Consider the following 20,372-nt stretch of genomic DNA (forward strand, 5'->3'; position numbering starts at 1 on the left):
TGAACGGGAGAACTTCATTGATGAAGAAAACAACTCCATTGGTGAAAAGAAGGACTCACTTGGTGAACGGGAGAACTTCATTGGTGAACCGGAGAACTCCAGTGTTGACAAGAAGAACTCCCTTGGTGAACGGGATAACTCCAATGGTGAAGTGCACGATGAAAAGGACTCACTTGGTGAACGGGAGAGCTTCGTTGGTGAAGTGGAAAACTCAATTGATGAACAGAAAAACTCTCTTGGGGACAAGAAGGACTCCCCTGGTGAACGGGAGAACTTCATTGGTGAAGTAGAGGACACCATTGGTGAACGGGAGAACTCCAAGGGTGAAGTGCAAGACTCCACAGGGGGACGGGGGAACTCCATTGATGAAAATGGCTCACTTGGTGAACGGCAGAGTTTCATTGGTGAACGGGAGAGCTCCAATGGTGAAGTGCAAGATGAAAAGGACTCACTTGGTGAACGGGAAAACTTCATTGGTGAAGAGAATAACTCCATTGGTGAACGGGAGAGCTTCAGTGGTGAAGTGGAGGACTCCCTTGGTGAACGGGAGGAGCCACAGGTACCCCAGGAGCCCCAGCACGTGGCAGGTGCCCACGAGAGTGTGGCGGAATTGTGCGACGAATTGGCATATTTGCAGTTCACACAGGTAAGTGCCATAAATGAGTTGGTAATTGTTTCATTAACATTATTAAGAGTCTCTTGCAGAAGCAACTATTGGAAAATGAACAGAATAAAGACACTTTTATTGATTCGCTGGCCGAGGACTGGGACCTTAACCCGACAACTCGCAGAACTTTTGCGAAATTCGAAGCACTCGTCGCGGCAAACCCAATAGTGGAAACGGGCCTGAAGCGTAAGTTCTACGCTAAGTTTGCAATTTCCAAAATATCTACCAATTGGGCATGTTGCAGCGCATTTTCTTGAACTCGTTAAGAGAGCGAATCCTGTGTCGACACAGTGCCCGAGGATGCTGGAGCGTGCCACATTGATACGCAACAATCTCATCATGGCTGTGCTGTTTGCAGACGTGAGAGCCGCACGTCTACAGGATCAGGTAAGGATCCCTCCTTGTCTTCTTAGGCTATGAACTCCGAAATAGAACTCCCAAACTTGTGCCACTTTCACCGCAGCTAATGAAGCCATCGGGCCTGCAGAGTCCCGAGGAGGTCTTGCAGGCAATTGGCATTCTGCCGGCGGAGCCGTCCACCAGCAGCACCTCCATGGCGAATGACCTGGCGGATGCTGTGCGCTTCAGGTGCCTCAAAATGTTGACCAGCGCGCTGAAGGTCGCTTCGCTGCCCGAAGACTGTGCCGCGTGCAAGCCCGAAGAAATGGCCGCCCAGCTGGAGGCTGCCATTTACGCGGGCTTCAACAAAACAAACAAAAAGTACAAGAAACGCATACAATCTCGTGTGGCCCAGTTGAAGGATGTGAGGAATCAGGAAGTGCTCTGCAAGTACATGAGCGGCGCCATCTCGGCCAAGCAGCTGGCCAAAATGACGCCCAAGGAGATGGCCAGCCACATGATGACCAGCAACGAGAAGAACAGCAACCCAGAAGCCGACTAAACGTGTGGAAATTGCTGAAACTTTACACTGCCACACAATGAACAGCAAATACCGCGACACATTCCATTATTACACGAGACACGAGAAATAAACAAAAATACACTGAAATGACTGGAGCTAATATTGCTTTCAGGGAATTATTCTTTGCTCAAATGTTTCGGTTGCAGCCGCCATCGCCTGGAGCCTATTGTGGCGATGATCGGCAGTTAGGTGCATCCCAGACAGCGCTTTCAATATGCAAATAAGATGTTGCCACTGCCTCGGATCGATAGCTCCTGCCGCGGCCGCTGCCGCTGCCAGCTGGCGGGCATTGTTGTGTTCGGGTTTCGGCCTAACACGACACTGACAAATGTTAATCCATTAAGGCCCTGTCAATGGGCAAATCTGTCACAACAGAGCCACAGAGCGAGTGGCAGAGCGAGTGGCAGTGTGGGAGGGGGGGCGGTGCCGCGTACAGGGTATTAGTTGTGCGACCTTAGAGCTTCCACTTAATTGGTGCAAGGTGCATTGCTCTGCATTGCCGGCCCCTGGGATTTACAGAGACAAATGCGAATGCTAAACTTGGCCAACAACAAATTGGCAATCAGGCTCGGGCCTTTGCCCACTGGGCAGGTGTTGGACAACTTAATGCGAAGAGGAGCAGGGAAGTCAGGGGAGCAGCAGGAGAGCATGCAGGGGGGGAGTCAGTAGTCCGCCGCTGCTGCTGCTGCTGCTGCTGCTGCTGCTGCTGCTGCGTAGAGCGCGTGCCGTGTAAAATGTTTTAAGTGCCTGCTCATTAATCGTAATCGTCTCTCTCTGGCTGTAACTTATGCCGCTCCATCTGCCAACTGCCAACTGGCATCTGCCACAGCCACAGCCACAGCCAGTGCCGCTGCATACCCTGCACGAGTGCGGGTTGGCCGGAACTGCAACTCTAAGCGATCCTCTGGCTGGCATGGGGGGTATCCGCTGGTCGTGCCACATATGCCAGTACGGATTGCCGCCTTTGGCTGTCAGTTGACAGGAGGATCGGGTGCTTCACTCGTTTGTCTAATTGGGAACTGGATAAACACCAAAGCCGAAACCAAAAGCCAAGCTGAGGAGGAGGAGGAGGAGGAGGAGGAGGAAGTTACGACGCCTCTTTGTCATTTGTCAGAGTTCGTTTTTAGGTGTAAATATGTTAATGAGTGTGAATAATTTCCTAGAATTTGCTGCTGCACTTGCTCCATTTGCCGATAGTCTGCCGGTTGAGTCTTAATTGGAATTGCCAAGGCATACCCAAGGTGGGTAGAGGGGGCAATGCCGCCACATATGACGTATGCCGACGATTAATTTCGCTCTGTGCGTAATCAAGTCAAAAATTTATTGAAGTTGCAATAAATGCGCCGAGCCAGACCAAGGCACCACAGAGTGGCAGTGGCAGTGGCAGTGGCTGTTGCAGTCTGGGAGTCGGATTAAGCTGTTTGTGGCAAAGGCGGCGCTCATTAGAAAAGCTTCAAATGCTTTCGCCTGCGTGCGTTTGATTGAAGGAGGCCGTGCAGACGCTGAGACGCTCTCGATAAAGGCTCAAAGTCAGGCGACGATTCGGTGGCTAAAATTACACAGAGAGAAATGAACACGCACACGCCTGATGGCTGTTCCAGTTGATATTCAGCTCTGTGCAGCTCGTGCGCTCAGTGCATGACATTATGGACCATTTGGGAGCCGGGGCAGAGCCAGAGCCAGCCCCTCAACTGGCTTGCGGCTTACCCGTTCTCCCCGAGGAGAGTCTCGGCTGAGGCAGAGTCACATTTCATGCATGAATTGTGGCATAACTTTTGTTGTTCTTGTGCAGTCGAGTCGCCAGTTTCCTACGAGACATCACAAACACAACGGTTTGGCTTTAAAACAAAAGCGTTGCCTTAAAGTGAATCAATCAATAATTAATAGAGAATCAAATGAGCAATAACTCTGAAGGAAATTTGTATTTGAGCCATGGATTGTCACTGGTGGAGTTTTGTGTAGTCTGTTGTGGATCGTGGATCGGGCAGGGGAGAACAAACATTGAAGCAAAAACAAAGAAAGAAACATGCAAAAAGCAAGGCAAATCTGCCTCTCTGCTCTCTTCCTGCTCTTTCTTCCCGCTTTCTGCTCTCTGCTCTTTCTTGAATGCCGCCTCTTACCTGGGTCAGTGAGGCATTGCCGATGGCCTGGGGGCTGTTCTTCTCCCACCTGCCACATACCCAGATTCCCCAAGCCAGGCATTAAATTTATTACTTAACAGAAATTAAGGCATTCCATTGCAGGCCGTAGCATTGCGTACACTTCCATGAGAAATTGGGCAGAGAACTCAATGGATCCTCGTTGCAGGCCCTTCAAGTATTCCATGGTACCCGGACGCAGTGAGAGCAGCCGCAAGAGAACCTTTGTCGAAGGACGGGCGATCGGGGGGGTACCGTGGTAGAAGTCGAAAAAATTAAAGCAATTGCATGCTTTGCATAATTTCTGTAAACAAAGTGGTGGCTGGTGGCTGGTGGCTGGCCAAAACGGTTTCTTCCAGCTGTCAGGGGTATTCTCGCTGGTAGTGTGGGTACTCCGCAGCTTGAGGGAGTGGGCTCGGGCTTGGGCTCGGGCTCGGGCTCGGGCTCTTCTCAAGCTGCCAGGAAACGCGCGAAAATGCGAATTAATCCCATGGCCGTCTGACTTTTTAGCCGCTTTGTTTTTAAGCTTCGCTGATTTGGATTTTGGATTTGAGCCCACACACACACACACACACACACTCCTCTCTCTCTCATACAATATTCCATATGGCACAGCCGGAGGCTATCGATTTACCAAATCGGAACACCGCTAACGCCCCACGTGCCCCACCACCACCCGCGCTTGCTCTCTCTCTCTCTCTCTCACTCTCTCGCTCCCTTGATTCTGTCAGTTATTCAATTTTTTGCCATTTTATCGCTGCAACATGGAAAACCTTTTAAAATCACTGAGCTGGGGGTCTGGGCTTTGGGCTGCTCGCTGCGGGCTGTGCGGGCGAGAGGGAGGAGCCTCACATATGGCATGTCAGTGGGTGGGTGGGTGTCCGCCGGTGAGTCGCCTCTTATCAATTCTTATCGGGGAAAGGCGGCTGCTCCTGCCCAACTGTGGCAGGAGAGCATTGCAAGAGTTGCCTGCTGCCACACACACACACGCTAACACACACAATTGAATACATTGACAACTATAATTGGCTATAAAACATTTTGGAGGGCCCTTGACGGACATTTCAATAGACTGAAGAGGGAACACAAAGCCCACCGACAAAACCCAAAGGAAAAGCTGCAGAAGAAAATAGTTGCACAGCAGGCGACGCGACAGATAAAGCTGCAGATAAAGCTGCAGATAAAGCTGCAGATGCAGATAACGAAAGATACATGCGGGAAAGAGACAGCTTAGGCGAGAGAGAGAACTCAAATTAGCAGCCGGGAAGAAGCAACTTGAAAACTTTGAAATTCAGTTTTGTTCCTAGGTCAGGGTGATATGAACATGAAATATTTGTATGAGTATTATTAACATTATTTCTAGAATTCCATAAGTATTAAAAGGATCTGCATAGAGTCAAAATTGTCCCGTACCCCCTTCAGCTCCACCCTCTCAATGCCTTTGATGCACGCGCTTTTTTTTTGTGTTTCGCTTAAACTTTTCAATTAAATGTTAATTATGTGAAATTGACATGACCATTATGACAGGTTGTGGAAGCAACAGCAGTCCAGACTCCACCCCTGTCGGTGCCTGCCGCTGCCTCTGCCTCTGGCCTGGACTCCGCCTTCGTGCCCCCCCTTCATGGACACTTGCAACTGCAAATTTAATTTAATTGCATTTCATACGCCCATTTGGCTGCCACTTTGTGGTGGTTCTTGTTGCCGTTTTGCCGTGTTGCCGTTGCTGTTGTCGGTGCAACACTTGACTTATTTAGGCAGAGCGGAGAAGCCTCGACAGAAACAAGGAGACAAGCCGCAGAGAAAGAAAGAGGAAGAGAGAGAGAGAGAGAGAGACAGACAGAGAGCGAAATTTTAATTGCCTTGAAAACGGGCAACCTGGAAACGCGTTCGGCCCAAATTTGGGAGCCAGGGCAGGGGCTTTGCCGTTGCACTCCGCTGAGCAGAGAAAGAAAGAGACAGAGATAGAGACGGAGCCTGAGACTGAGACTGAGAGAGAACTAAGAAAATAAAAGGCAGATGAAAGGAAAGCAGAAAAGGAACTTCAAGTTGAGAGTAAAAAGCTCGCAGGAAACAGCTGAGGGATAAAGCAAACGAAGAGTCGAATTAGAATTAGAAGAGTCCAAAGTTCAAGAGCAAAAGAACATAATAAATGTACATCAGAGAAATCGATTTAGAACTGGGAGATATTTTTCATATTTTCTTAAGTAAAGACATTTAGATGGCGACTGCCCTTTACTTGCGCTCTGCACGCATTGCCAAACCGATTCGATCGCAGCTTCGCTCGGCAGCATCGAGACGCAGGCAACGAAGCGCGAGCGGAGCGAGCTTTGAGAGAGCGCAGCGACAGCAAGGCAAGCAGGTAGAAAGCTTGAGCAAGCATTCGCATGACCTAACTGTTTGCCGCAACAAAAATGCACAAGTGTAAGGCAGGTAGTCGGTCTGGTCTGCTCCGACAGCAGCACGAACTGAGCAGCTAATTTGCCCCGCTGCAAAACGCATCTGAAACCGAGCCGAACCGAAACCGAAATCGAAACGAATCGAAATCCAAATCGAAACGAATTGAAACTATAAAAGGGGCGACAATTTAGACGTTGTCCGCGTCAGTTCCCTTTGTGCCAATGACCAATTAAAGAGGAGTACCAGGCGCTGCCTGTGGCTTCAACTGATGCACCTCCTGTCCTGTCCTGCCCTGTCCATTCCCATTCCATTGCCAGTGCCAATTCCCATTCGCCTTTGCCTTTGGCTGTGCCTTCGCGTTTGGGGCTCTCCTTTTTTCCGCACTGCCCGGCCCGCCGTTCACATTTAACGCGATTGTCACTTGTTGCAATAAATTGAAATTGACCAACAGCGTGCGGCAATGTGCAGCGTGCAACGTGCAACGTGCGACGCGTATCTTGTTGCAAGTGCTGAAACCGTTTCGGTTTCGGTTTAAGTCGCCTTTTTTTTGGGGCTTGGCTTGACAATAAATGTCAGCACTTTGCAGCCGCTAATTTATTTGCGCGCTCAATGCGTTCCCACCTCTCGCCAACGAAATGAGTGACGAGGAAATGTGTGGGGAGGAGCTCCACAAATGAGCGGCTGTTGCCTGCGGCTACTGCAGAAATACTTGGCGAATGGCAGAAAGATTGGCAGCTGATTATCAGAATTGAAGCTGAAGAGTTTCCGTTGGATTTGGCTAAGCAAAAATATGCCCAAAAATACGGGGCACTTCCTTATTAAAATAAAAGCGATATTTAAATGCAAAGGGTGAATGGGTGAATTCTCTCTCTTGGGTTGCAACGCACTTGCACACACACACACACACACACACACACACACACACACAGGCACAGCCACGGACACGGAGACTCACATGTGTCCGAGCAGAGGCCAAGTGCTTGAACCAAGTCCCACCCCCTTCGCTTGCTGCTCTCCCCAGCTCTGGCCGTGCTCTGTGGCCTCTTCCTACCTTTATGATGAAGGCCAAACAAGTTGAGGTAGGTTAATTTTATTGGCCAAATAAGTGGGTATCAAATTTAATGGCCAACAGCGCGAAGGCACACAAAGACAGCAGAGAAAGAAGACAGCAAAACAGAAAGCAGCAAAACAGAAACACACACACACACATACAAAAGTGGAAAGAATGGAACGAGGAATGGGGAATGGGGAATGGGAGGAAGGTGGAATCAGGCAGGCATATGTCAGGCAGGGGGCGGGACGGAACGGAAAGGAACGGAACGGGTGCCAGTGCATAAAGCGTAAAAATGAGCCAAAATAAATAAGGAAAGCCGCAGACGGGCAGACGGGCAGCCAGGCCCTTGGTACTGCCAGCAGATGTGGAAGTGGAAGGCAAAATACGATGAAGCTGACGGCCCTTTGATTGATTGGCTAGCAGCGGAAGCGTGACGTCACAAACAGCCAACAGCAGCAGCGGCAGAGCTGAAAACAGATCTTAACGCGGCTGGGGCTCAGTTGAGAGCCCAAACATTGCACATGGAAGAGCTAAAAGGAATACTTGAAACAAATGTAAAAACAAAGGAGAAAAGAGATATTTCTCGTTCCATATTAATCACAAATCAAGATATGGACAGGACACACCCAATGACCACAAAGTGTGCCTTTCAATACAAATAAATATAGAATATAAGATACTTCAGAGCGACAGGATTTATGGCACTTCCCCAAAGGACATGATTGTCTGCAAATGATTTTCGAAATATCGAAACGAATTTGCAATATAATAATACATTGGAAAATGTGGAAAAGTGCAGGGAAATTTGAAGGGGAAGAATTACCCTAAGCTAACCCACTTCCCACTTCACTTATTCTGCTCTCTTCGCCGCCCTCACACTGATTGCTGCCCAATTGGCTGTGGCTGTGGCTGTGGACTTGGCTGTGGATTTGGCTCAATGTTGGTTTACTTTAGTTAAGTCGGGAGTTTGGTTTTCTTTGCTTTGGTTTTCGCTCCTTCTTGCCACTGCCGCTGCCTCTGCCTCTGCCACTAACAAGCCGCCGCACGAAATTCTTCCGCAATTTTCACATAACTCAGCAATGGTCAGGGGCTGTGGCAGTGGCAGGGGCACTGTGTTTTAGGGGTATGGGTAGGTGGCAGGGTTCACTTCACTCTCCACTGGCAGTGCGCAATTTTCACGCTGATTTCTTTGCTGGCTTTTCGATTTTCGTTGCCTCTCTCTCTCTCTCTCTCTGCGTATCAGCATCGTGTGATCTTCCAGGCAGTCACAGCCACATAGCTCCAGTCCCACCCCACCCTCTCTCTCCCTCTCTGACGCATGATCACGCTGGGTGCTTCTTACGCATCATTTAATGGGTTCGTGAGGCATGCTGAGCTGTGCTGCAACTTGCTTGCTCGCAGCTCCAAAGTTGTTGATGGAAAGTGCAACAGCGAGGAGAGCAGCAAAGAGCAGAGAAGGCACCCACCAACTGGGCATACGACTTTATCACTTGCCCACAAAATATCTTCAATTGGTTCCATTAAACTTAAGCTGCGATCCATGAGCACGTTTCTTGTGCACCTCCATCGCAGCGCAGCAGTGGAGGAGCGCACAAGTTTGTGCAGCGGAGGAGTGGGTGCAGGAGGAGCAGATACCTTCCGTCCTGTCCTGCTGCCTTCGTGCGTTGCCATCATCATCGTCATCGTCATCCACATGGCCTGACTTGGTCTGACTTGGGCTGGTCGTGCCCAAAATTAACCTGACCAGGGCATGATCATGACGATGGAACGCAGAACGCAGAGTCAGAGAGTCAGAGAGAGGGAGAGCGAGAGCGAGAGAGTCGCTATAAATTCTATTGGCGTATCTATCTACACTATTTCTAATTTAGAACTGCACTCCCCAGGCGCCTCGCCCCATCGCGTCTCACTGGGTACGAGTAGATCAGCGTAGAGTCTCCACAGCCTCCTCCTAGGCCTCCTCCTCTCCGCTTACCATGTACCGAAATGCTCGTTCGGGCCGAGAGTCGTCGCTTTGGCCAATTTAAGTTTAAGTGCTTTGGTAACAGTTTCGCGCTTTCGAAACTTGAGTCGTGATTTATTTTTCTTTGCCTGCACCTCCTCCTCCTGCCGCTGCCGCTGCTGCTCCTCCTCCAACTCCAACTCCGATTTCGAGTCTTCTCTTTTGCGGTGAAGGAATTCCTTGCTCCCCTGCCACCCCCTTTTCAAGTGCCGTTTTTCACGCCACGACACGCAATCGCTGAAGCTCAAGTAAATTAGGAAAATTGATCTAAATTTTCTTGGGAACCTTTCCCATTTCGTTGCTGCTTTTGGCATGGACTCGGTGGCCAGGGGGCTGGCCTGTGGCTTGTGGCTTGAGGTTAGGGTTAGGGCCTGCCCATCAGGCACATGTCGGAGGTTCAAAGTTGAACCCAGCCAAGCCCTACAACATCCTTTCCGAGCAGGCCTTCAACGACCAATTAAAATTCAATACAAATTCAGGCAATTCCAACGAAAATGATCGCTCTAAAAAGCTGCAAGAAAAAAAACTGAAGCTTGGCAACTTATCACCAAATTGAAAATCTTCAAATCGGGGGCATGACTAGAAGCAATCAGTACAAGTTCCATGTAAACAGTATCAGCATCGGGCCAAGGCCCAGGCCCAGGCCCCGCCAGTGCCCGCAGAGAGCAGCCGAGAAGGAGCAACAAGTAGAAGTTAAAAATCTTTGCGCGGGTCAGCGACAAAGTCAAGTGCAAGTCCAGGTCCCAGTCGGCTCCTCTCCATTCTCTCAGCCATGCAGTAGCCAAGCAGCGGCAGCCGCAGCAGCCGTGGCATGCAACCGTTGCAAGTACTCCAGCAGTTCGCAGTCCTTTGCGCGCTCGTTCGGTCGTCACATAATCTGCTCCAAATCAAAATTGCTTATTAAACGTGGAGACCGAGAGAGCTTCGAGTGGCCGCGATGGGATGGTTCTAGGCCTCTCTCCCTCTCTCTCTGTGTGTGTGTGTGTGTGCCTGAAGCCTGAACGGAATTGGTCATGTCTAGTGCTGAGCAAACTGCTGGAACTAGTTCCAACCAGCAGCAGGAGCGTGTTCCAACAAGTTCCACTTTCCACAGACTGCAAACAGTTCATAAATGAATCAATGGCTGAGAACCTTTTTGGCTCATCTCTGGCCTGCTGACTCTGCGTAGCTACCCAAAACGAATCTGTCGCCGCATCGGATATCGTGTATGCCTAGGCATAAAAAAACACAACAAAAAACTAAGAGAAGAAAAGAAGAAAAATTGCTGCCGAATTCTGGGGCCCCAGCCAATGGATGGAGTTCGAGTCGATCACGATTGCAGTTCGCTGGCGAGAAGGGGTAGGGGGGGAGACCATGGCAGGCTCCATATCTTGATAGGCATGGGTTTTGCGGCGCTACAGGCTGAGCATTGATCGACGATGACGATGTCGGTGACGACGATGAAGACGAGGGATGCAGACCCAGACGATGGACAACGTGCAAAGCTGCCAATGAACCAAATCCAGCCTCTGGCCGCTGTCTCTCTCTCTGTCCAGATCTATCTCTATTTCTACATTTGACCTGTGACCCGTAATGGTTTTTGTATATATTATAATTGCTGACCGTGCTACCAATCCACAGAGAAAGAGAAGGAGAGAAAGAGAGAAAGAGAGAGAGAGAGAGATTGTGGTGTGTTGGTGCCGCGGAAGCGAACTGAATTCGATGCGAAGCGAAGCCCCTTCATATCACTGCCAATTCATCGACATTTTCCGCTTGCTCTCTGCCAAGCAGTTTTGGTTTTGGTTTTGCTTTTGGTTTTGTGTGGACTTGTCGCATTAGCACCCGACCTACAACGGTATTAGGCGGCCTCCAGCCAGCAACATTCGGGCTCTCAGAGCCCTTCAATGTTCCACCGATGCAGCGGAATGGAGTGAAGGTGCCGATCGGATCGGTGAACATGAAAGACAGGCCAGTGGCCTTTGGAAATGAGGTGTCGAGTGTCGATTGCTAATTACTGATCGCGATCACACTCGTTCGTTGACTGTTAATGGATCATGTGTCCGCGGAACGTTGACTCAATTATTATTAAACGATCATCAAGCTCTGAGTTGACTGAGGATCACAATTAAGCGACGAACATTGCCAACGATATAATAGAACAAAGTAATTCAGAACATTTCAATTGTCGGACAGAGTTGTAGGAGAAAGAACAGAATGAACACTGGATACTGGCATAAATATCTGTAGAGAATTTTGATGCAGTTTTTCCTAGCCACTTAACCCCCGACTTGGCCCCGCGACTGCACATAAATCGATCACGATCGATTGCTGCCAAAATAGATAATAATCGATACATACAGATAGGCCTCTCTGTCTGTCTGTCCGTCTGTCTGTCCGTCTGTCTGTCCGTCTGTCTGTCCGTCTGTCTGTGTGTGTGCCACACAATCTTGTGTGCAATCTTATCGATCTATATGGGCATGGAACATGCGAGTGGCAAGAGGCAAGCCATGCTACCAGCTCTCTCACAGCTCCTTTCAGCTTCCAATTCAACTGCCGAACTGCCGAACTCTTGCACCTACAATCAGCCAAAAAACATTCGACAGGGGCAGGCATCTGGAGCTGAAGCTGGAGCTGGAGCCAGAGCCAGAGCTCGTGGTAAGCTGTGGGTAATCATGTCAGTATAAGGAGAAATGGCCCCAACATTGTTTTTTATCGATGTGCCACAGCAGCAGCAGAACTCCGGAACAGGCGCAGGCAGGCCAGATTGGAGTCCATCTGTTGGGTGTACATTTTGGGTTCTAGTTTGCTCCATCTGCTCGTACTGTAGAGCAACCCAATGTCGTTTATGCCTCAATCAAAGGTGCTGCCCCCTCTGTTGGCTCTTCCAGCTGTAGGCTTTTCCTTTTGGCTTGGGAAAACAGCTTCAGCGTCAGCGGCCGTGTTGACGTGTTAAGTGCTTTAGCCAAGAGATGGCCCCAAAAAAAACAAAAAACAAAAAAAGAACCTTCGTCTATCTGTCTGTCTGATTGTCTGTCTGTCTGTCTGCCTCTTCCACTTGCTTGAGCTTGGGCTATAATTTCAGCTCACCGCCCACCATTTTTTTTTTTTGAAGGCAGCTCTCTGCCTCACCTCCTCCTGGTGGCATGCCACGCCACGCCACGCCACGCTCCGCCCTCGCCACGTTAACTCGAGGCCTAACTCGCAAAATTGCAAATTCGGGTGTTCAATCGAGTCAAGTCAAATCCTTTTCTATTACCAACTGCACCGCTGCACAACAGCGGACTCGGGACTCTGTGTTTAAAGAAATTGTCGGCCCCGGCCCCGGCCCGACCACATGAGCAATTTAATGCCTGATTTGCCTTGCCGCATCTCCTCCCGAACACTCGACACTCCCGACACTCGACTCTGAGTTCCCAGTTCTTTAGCTTGTTGCCCCCTGTTGCCCCCACGTGTTGTGTCGGGTGTCGGGTGTTTGGCACAGTTATTTGCCTCCAATTGTGGCCTGGACAGAGCTTCCTTCCACCTTCACTGGTGGAGTGACCCACAGACTGCTGCTCGATTAGCTCCACATTCAGATCCAATGTGTCTGGCTACAGGAATAATTATGAAATTTATGCTGTGAATGAGCCACAAGGAATACCCCCCGATCATTCGGAATGGCCACTCATATATGGCTCTGACCATTAGTTCTGACTGACGGACAGCTTCGATGTCCCAGCTGTTGCCAGTTGGTCTACAAATTGGCCTAAACTACTCAGGATCATAATAAAGACATTTATGGAGCCCGACGACCGGACGATTCAATTGTGTGCTGCGGCATTCAACAATTTTTGCAATCAGTACGGGCACGGAGCGGGGTGGAGGCACTTGGACATGGACTTGAAGCTGGAATACTGCGATCCACTTGGCTCGGGGCCCTAGGCCAATGCGTTCGTGTGTTCGGGTTGGGTGTGTGGGTGTCCAGCGGGGGGGCGGGTGCGCGCAGCAGAAGTACAACTCAATGAGGCACATGCAAGTCAAAACTATGGCCCGTACCTGAGCCTGGACTTGGGATCTGGAACCTGGAACCTGGGACCTGGGACCTGTACCTGCACCCGTTGGCCATATGGTCGGTCTCCTCTCCTGCGCTCATCAATTCCGTTCTGCGGGGCCTGTTCTGTGGTCCTAGGACTGTGCCTGGGTCTCTCTGGCTCATTATAGATGCAGCGCCGATTTGTTTTGTTGTCCCCCCATTTGACTTTGAATTGATAGCATCAGGAGGCTAAGCGGCAAACCAGAATCGAACTCCAAGTCCAAGTTCCACTCTGACTACGCCTTCGGCTGTTTTCTATCCCTTTTTGTATCCCCCCTCCCCTTATACATATATATATGTATCTATATGTATATAAATGTATTTGAACAATTGAGGTTGCTGCGCATGCGCCTGGCCAGTGAAAAAATATTTTAAATTCGCATAAACTTTGCATAGTTTTTGGCCAGGTTTTACACCCAGAGACCCAGGCTGCACCTCTCCCGGCTGCACAGTGGTACCAGCATAAAGCATACAGCAGTAGCCTACAATTTGTATTCATTTCAACTTACAATTATGCCATTTGGCTTATTCTACTCTGAAAATAATCTCCGACTGTGGAAACTGTGCTTACATTTTTCTGCTGGCAGTAAAAGTGACTAGAAAATGAATAGCAAGTAGTGGAATTTTCTCTGAAGTAAGCTCCTCAGGTATCCCAGCTTTATGCTCATCACTTTCTGGTTTCTCTTGTGCAATTTGCATTCAATTTATGGGGGAGCTCTGGTCTTGCAACAAATGTTCTTACTTTGTAATTGTGGATGGCCTAATAAATTCAAAATAAAACAAAATAAATTCCATGATGAATTTTAGTCAAATATTTGACCCAAAAGTTGCTCCACTTATCCCATAACTGTGTACCACTGTGCCGTGCGGTTCGTGTTGTTCGTTATAAGTGTGTGTGTGTGTGTGTCCACGCACTCGTCGCAGTCGCAGTCACAGTTTGCCTGCTCCTCTGTTGGCTGTTCCTCTGTTGTTGTAGCTGTTTGTTCCTGGTTGGCGGTGCCTTGGGCTGTTTAGCTGCGCATTTTTATTTAACATATCATTTAAAATTCATGTAAAACACATGTAGCTGGGCCTGTGCCGGACTGCTTTGCATCCCGTAGGCATAAAGTCCTGGGAGGGGCAGTAAAAGAGACAGGGAGAGGAAGAGAGAGAGGTGAGTGGGATGGACACATCACACCCAAGCGCCAGGAGCTGGAGACCCAAGGAAGAGCATGGAGTGGCATAGAGTGTGTATCCCCCCTCTTCCCGTATCTGTATTCGCATATCTACGAACGGTGAGACAGACGGACAGACAGACGGACAGTTAGAGGTTGGCCCATGGACAGTCTTTGGGTCTCTCTGTGGCTGTGGATCTGCGGATGAAGATGTCGCTTGTTGCATGCTGCATTTAATTTGTAAACAAAGTCTTTAGTTTATGACTTGCAGTTTTATTTTAGCATATCTAGGCCCAGCCCCTCTCCCTCTCCCACTCACCCACCCTCTTTGCTCGGTTGCTGCTGCCTCCCGCCTAGCCGTTCTGTTGGAAATTTGTAAACAATTCTAAATTCCAGAACGCATCGCATCACAATTTGCATATGCAGCGAGGATGGGGCAGCAGAAGGAGGATCACTTCTGATCTGATCTGCAACTGAGGGGGGACTGGGTTGGGGGCCAATAGACAGAAGCCATTGTTAATGCCTTGGGGTTGACCTTTTGCCTGAGGCCAGCAGTGCCGTCTCGTCCGTTACCCTGTGGCAGCCATAACAAATCAGCAATGACGTGCCCCCGACACTAAATGCAATTTATAACACTTTTTTCCTGCACCCCTACCCTGTTTCATGGCATCTTCGGTTGGCTGTTCCTGGCTCCTGGGAAGATTGTCAAACAACTTGACTTGAAGGAAAACTTAACGAGCAGAGCGGCGTGGTGCGGCGTGTTGCGGGATCCCTCGTAGCTCCTGGTTTCATCATTTGCGATGAACGACAACTTCATCATGACGGGCTCCTCTCTCCTCTGCTGCTGCTGCTGCTGCTGCTGTCATCAACATCAACACACGACGGACGAGCGGACCCGACCCCAAAAAAGCCATCAAAAGCGTTCAGCCAGCGAACGTAAAATGCAACAAGAATGGTAGCTCCGTGGGTGTGGGGGGCTCAAGAAAGAGGCTTTCACCGGGCGTTGCCAATACGCAATGGGACTATGGAATACTCTAACAACTTACAGCATAAAAACGGGAACAAATTTCGAATGAATTCTCTTCGTGTGGGGGAGGGGGGGCTGTAAGCTCTAAAACAGCGGTCAGCACGCAGGTAGCGACACGAAGCCCAAAAACGTTTCTTGCTGCCGGTGCCGCTGCCGCTGCGTCCACACGAAGCTCTGTCGCTGCCGCTGCGGCTGCTGGTGTCTATGCATAGGCCGAAGAGACATACGAAGCTTTTGCGCTGTGCGTCTGTTTCGACTGCGCTGTTTGAGATCTTTGCCTAGGCACAGAGCACGCGACGCTGCTCGAAACTTGCCATACACGAGTGACTTGACAGTGAAGCGACATGAACCGATTATTGCTCAATTATAGGGTATAAGGGTACACCCTCACACACGGCCTGCTGCGACAGAAAACTGCACTTGTCTGGGGCTTGGCTTTTATGAACGTTTGGGCTTTAAAATAAAACTACCGCGGCGGCGGCTACGCTGCTCCCCCCAACCCCCATGTACCTCTGTGCGGCACAAGCACATGAATAATGCAAATGCCAGCGAGCAGAAGAGTGCAGAGAATCACCCAAAAAAGAAAAGAAGGAGTGACACACACACATACATACATATGTATGTACGTACGTGGGGAGCTTTCTCTCCCTCTTCCAGAGCAGCCGCAGCTGAGCTTAATGTGCCATAACTCACCAACACCAAGAGCAGCAGCAGCAACACCAACACCAGGAAACACATCGTCATCGTCATCCTCATCCTCATCGTCATCGTCATCTAATATGACCGCCCGTCCGTCACTCATTAAGCCGACGACACTGTCGTCCGTTCTTTATTGTCCGCTGCTATATTTATTTTGCTATATAGAAAATGTGTTTTTTTTTTTTCGTTGTTGTTGTAGCCGGCGGTTATCAGCGCAGCTCAGGAAATTGCGATTTTTCATTTCAGTATTTTGTTTTTCTATTTATTTTTCGTTTCGGAAGGCAGCGGCATCGCATCAAATTTTGTCAAAATTTTTCGTTGTTGCTGCATTATTTTAGCAAAATAATTAACACGAACCCATCCATCCATCCATCCAGCCAGCCAGCCAGCCAGCGAGCAATCCATCTACCCATCAATCATCAGACTGGTGCTTGTGCTTGTGTTGGTCCTGGTCCGTGTCCGGATTCTTGTGCCTTGAGGCATTTTATGGTCCCTTCCAAAGCAGCCGCATTATATGCAACATTTTGTCGCCTTGTGATTATTTTTGGGCTTTCTCTAGTCAGGGCGCCGGGGTTCGGGGTTGCACCTCATTTTACTTGATTGCTTTGGGCTGGAGGCCTTGCCAAGTGGATTTTTTGTTATTTCTTGCTTTCGTCGTTGTCGTTGGTTCCGGTGTCCCATCAGCATCATCATCATCATCTTCATTGCTGTCTTGTCATCGGGTTGAGCGGCCACATGTGCACATAATATTTTAGTGTCCTTTTACTTATGCAATCCCCCCACACACCCACAACATCCTCTATCCTCTGCTCCCTTCTTTCAGCCAGCCAGCCCAGCCCGCAGATAGTTTATTTTGTTTGATATTTTTCTTAATTTTTAATGGTCCCCTCCTGCAAGTAGGCAACAATATTTTATTTTACTACCTCTGCTACTTGTCCTAATTGGAGAGGTGGTCCTGGCCGGGGGCTAAGAAATGAGAGAGGGACACCAGCATAAATATCAATTTCTTATGGCACACTAATAGACAGTAGGGAACATGTCTTGGAGGAGGTTTCATTGCAAAATGTGAACATCAAAAGATGTTGCCTGCACTGGGGCAGGGCTGGCTGCATTCGACTTGGCAACCAAAATGTTGCCTGCTTTTGGGGAGGTGGGGGCTGGAAAATTAAACAAAAGAAATATATTGAAAATATATTTTATTTATTTAGTCATTTAGACAGGAGAAATCTCTTGCATTTAATTTGTTTCCGGTACCAATCCATCAGCGATGGAGACTCCTCCCACAGACACTCGTAATTTACCGTCTGGTTTTATTTTTCCTAGAATTTCTTCTTTCAAAAATAACTCAAAACCCACACAAATCAATGATCATCGCCAGCGCAAACCAAAATGTTTTAATTATAGCAAAAATTATGCTAATCACAGACCAGAACATGCAACACGCTGGCAACGTCAATGGGATTCCCCCCTGACCAACAACTAAGGCGCTCAGCCTCAGCCACAGCTTCATAAATCATAATAGTAAATACCCCAAAAAAAAACCACACATAAAAACAACACAAAAACTGCTCAAGTGTGTGAACAAAAATAAAAAAAAGAATCTCCAGCGAATAATGAATACTCTATAGAGAGAAGTTTGTTGCCAGAGTCCGTGCTGAAACGCTGCAAAAGTAGATGAAGAAATATTACTGCTGAAGTTGTTTATATACTAAAATATGATATGAAATTTTTGTTAGTTCAACGCATTTTTTGGCTATTTAAAGCTATTTTTTTAAATTATTTCACTTCAGTATGCATGAATTAAAACCTAACAAAAAAAAGTTCTTGCGTAAGTAAAGCAACGTAAAAAATTACCAAAAAATCCCCAAAAAAGTCCAACAACCAATCCAAAATTTACATAATTTTATGGAGAGAATAAAAGTTTGTCTCGGATAAAAGTTTGAACCACTTTGAAGCTTTACTTACCATCGATTGGTCACACCCAGTTGTGCTGGTCACTCGGCAGAGTGTGCTGCTCGATGCTCGATCGTAAAATCAATTGACAAATTGCATGACATTTGTGCGGCACAATCAGCGATGACAGCTAAAATGCCACTAATTATGCCAATCAGAGTAGGATCCCGCATCGATCTTAATGCCTGTCCAGCCCAGCCAGCCAGCCAGCCAGTCAGCCAGCCAGCCGAACAAGTGTCGAAGTAATCGAAACTATCATCTGGATGAGGGGAAAAACTTGATTTTGTAATTGCCGAGCAAATTACGCGATCAGCTAAAAAAAAGTAGCTGGAAACAAGTTGTTTTTACCATCCATCAGCCCATGGGTTGGGGCATGGACTGGGGCTGCCGCTGGAGTTCATCAAAACTAGTTTTTTTTTTGTTTTAAGCAGAGATTTACATTCGCCCCCCGCACAAGCGATACAATTTATGGCAGATGTCATGCCAGACGATGGCATTATTATGCGGCAAAATGGCAGCAAAGATTTAGATATAGTGCCTGGGCCAAAGGAATTTTCTTTGTCTATTGAAAGGTAGAAAGATGCCAGCATTGATTTGCCATCTCTTTGGCCATGTCCCAGTGTGCGAGTGCGTCTTCGTGTCCTTCCATTGCCCTTCACTTTTATGGACTTTGATTACATTTTTAATACCTCTTCGAGCCGTGCAGCACTTTGGCACGTTTCGTGGAGTAAGGGAAGGTCAGGGTCCCAATTCCATGCCATTTGCCACTCGAGCTACTTGCTCGTAATTATTTGCCGAGTAATCCAAAAGATAGACAGACGCAGGCACACACTGAGCGCATCCAATACGCGTACGTACGCATACAAACCGATGGGGAGAAACCTTCGCCTAGATTGATTTCACGTCGTTTTTGACGAATTAACAATAATGATGGAAAATACATAGAAATAACCGAGCCGACCCCTGCCCGGCCATGCCCTGACTTTCGGTTTCAGGTTTGGACACAAACAATTTATTGGAGCAAGCAGATTTCAGATTTTGGATCTAATCAGAGGGCTGCCCTGGTTGGGGCTACTCTTATGATGTTTGAGCCTTGAATTTTTGTTTGCCCCTTTGGCAATTCTCAGCTGGAATTTGCAATACAAACAAATGCACTCGATGCTGTTCATGCTGTTCTGGCAACCGAGAGCCAAGCATATATTTACCATAATGTCACAGAGCTGTGATCAGTAAATATCGGCCATTAGCAACACAACGATGCCGCATAAAACTCTGGCTAGACATGAACTAATTTCGAATGAGAAGTAACAAATTGGTAGCTAAAAATTGGGTAACTGATCAGGCAGCAGGCAGCAGGCAGCACTCTTTGTGGCAAGTATAATATTTATTCTATGAGCTAATCAATTGAAAGTGCTTTATGGCTACAATCAATAGCTGTTCTCCGGCTCTACAGCTGCCCACACCCACCAAGGCTTGCAGCGCTTCAAGGCAGAAGCAGCTCCGAGGCAGCTCAGCCGACAAGTTGCCACAGCGTCCACGGCATTCATCACTTCTGCAAAGATTTGCAAAGAAGATTTTTTGGTTTGCAAAATGTTAAACACTGCACTACTGCAATTTGACAAATGTTATTCAAGTGCCTCGGCGCCGGGCCGGCACTTGTCTTATTCATGTTTTGTTTTTGTTTTTTTAAGTCAAACAATCAGCGGTGGTTCGGTTCGGTTTTTTTCTCTCGTCTGGTTTTCGGGGCTTTGGTTCAGGCCAAGACGTGGCCAAAATACTTGGCAAATACTCGTAGTTGGTCCATTGCACACGAACATGCAGCCAGACAAAGCCAGCCACTGAGACATCATTTTTTGCACATGACACATGGATGTGGCTGTGGATGTGGCTGTGGCTGTGCCTCTGCCTGTGACTGTTGTTGGCCCAAACAATTTGTCGCGTTTGTCGCCTTGTTCCGCAATTGTTTTACGCTCAGCTGAGACGACCTCAAGCAAACATTTGCACCCAAATGTGGGTACGTCTCTTTGCCACCGAAAAATAAACACAGAAAATGCACAGGAGCAGCATGCGACGCTCGCAGATCTTGTCGGTTTATGCTTTAATTTATATTATAATATTTATATATTTAAAGCAAAATAAACGTACCATTTCCCGCTTATATTTCCTCTTGGTTTTTCGCACAGTAAGCAAATATAATTGAAAGAATCTCTGCCTAAAATGAGTTCCTGCACCGTGCTGGGTTTTCGATTAAATCAGCAACAAGTTTGACTGACGAATTGTATACATAATCAATATGTATTCGGGGGCCATA

At 48.2% G+C, this 20,372-nt stretch overlaps 1 protein-coding gene across 1 annotated transcript; it reads left to right on the top strand.

Moving 5' to 3' along the window:
* Positions 1–713: 713 nt before the first annotated feature.
* LOC117903155 (transcription elongation factor S-II-like) lies at positions 714–1,642 on the top strand. The gene is made up of 3 exons (XM_034814993.1): positions 714–853; positions 912–1,054; positions 1,131–1,642. The coding sequence occupies exons 2-3, from the start codon at positions 968–970 to the stop codon at positions 1,566–1,568; spliced, it is 525 nt and encodes a 174-aa protein (XP_034670884.1). The 5' UTR covers positions 714–853; positions 912–967; the 3' UTR covers positions 1,569–1,642.
* Positions 1,643–20,372: the final 18,730 nt, after the last annotated feature.

Source organism: Drosophila subobscura, chromosome A (assembly GCF_008121235.1).
Source record: "Drosophila subobscura isolate 14011-0131.10 chromosome A, UCBerk_Dsub_1.0, whole genome shotgun sequence".
In the NCBI taxonomy this organism is placed as follows: Eukaryota; Metazoa; Arthropoda; class Insecta; order Diptera; family Drosophilidae; genus Drosophila; species Drosophila subobscura.

What these genes read in the sequence shown, in the direction of transcription:
- LOC117903155 (XM_034814993.1), top strand. Translation starts at nt 968, where the DNA reads ATGCTGGAGCGTGCCACATTGATACGCAACAATCTCATCATGGCTGTG. An exon ending in CCGCACGTCTACAGGATCAG is followed by an intron (nt 1,055 to 1,130) that starts GTAAGGATCCCT and finishes CTTTCACCGCAG; the next exon opens with CTAATGAAGCCATCGGGCCT.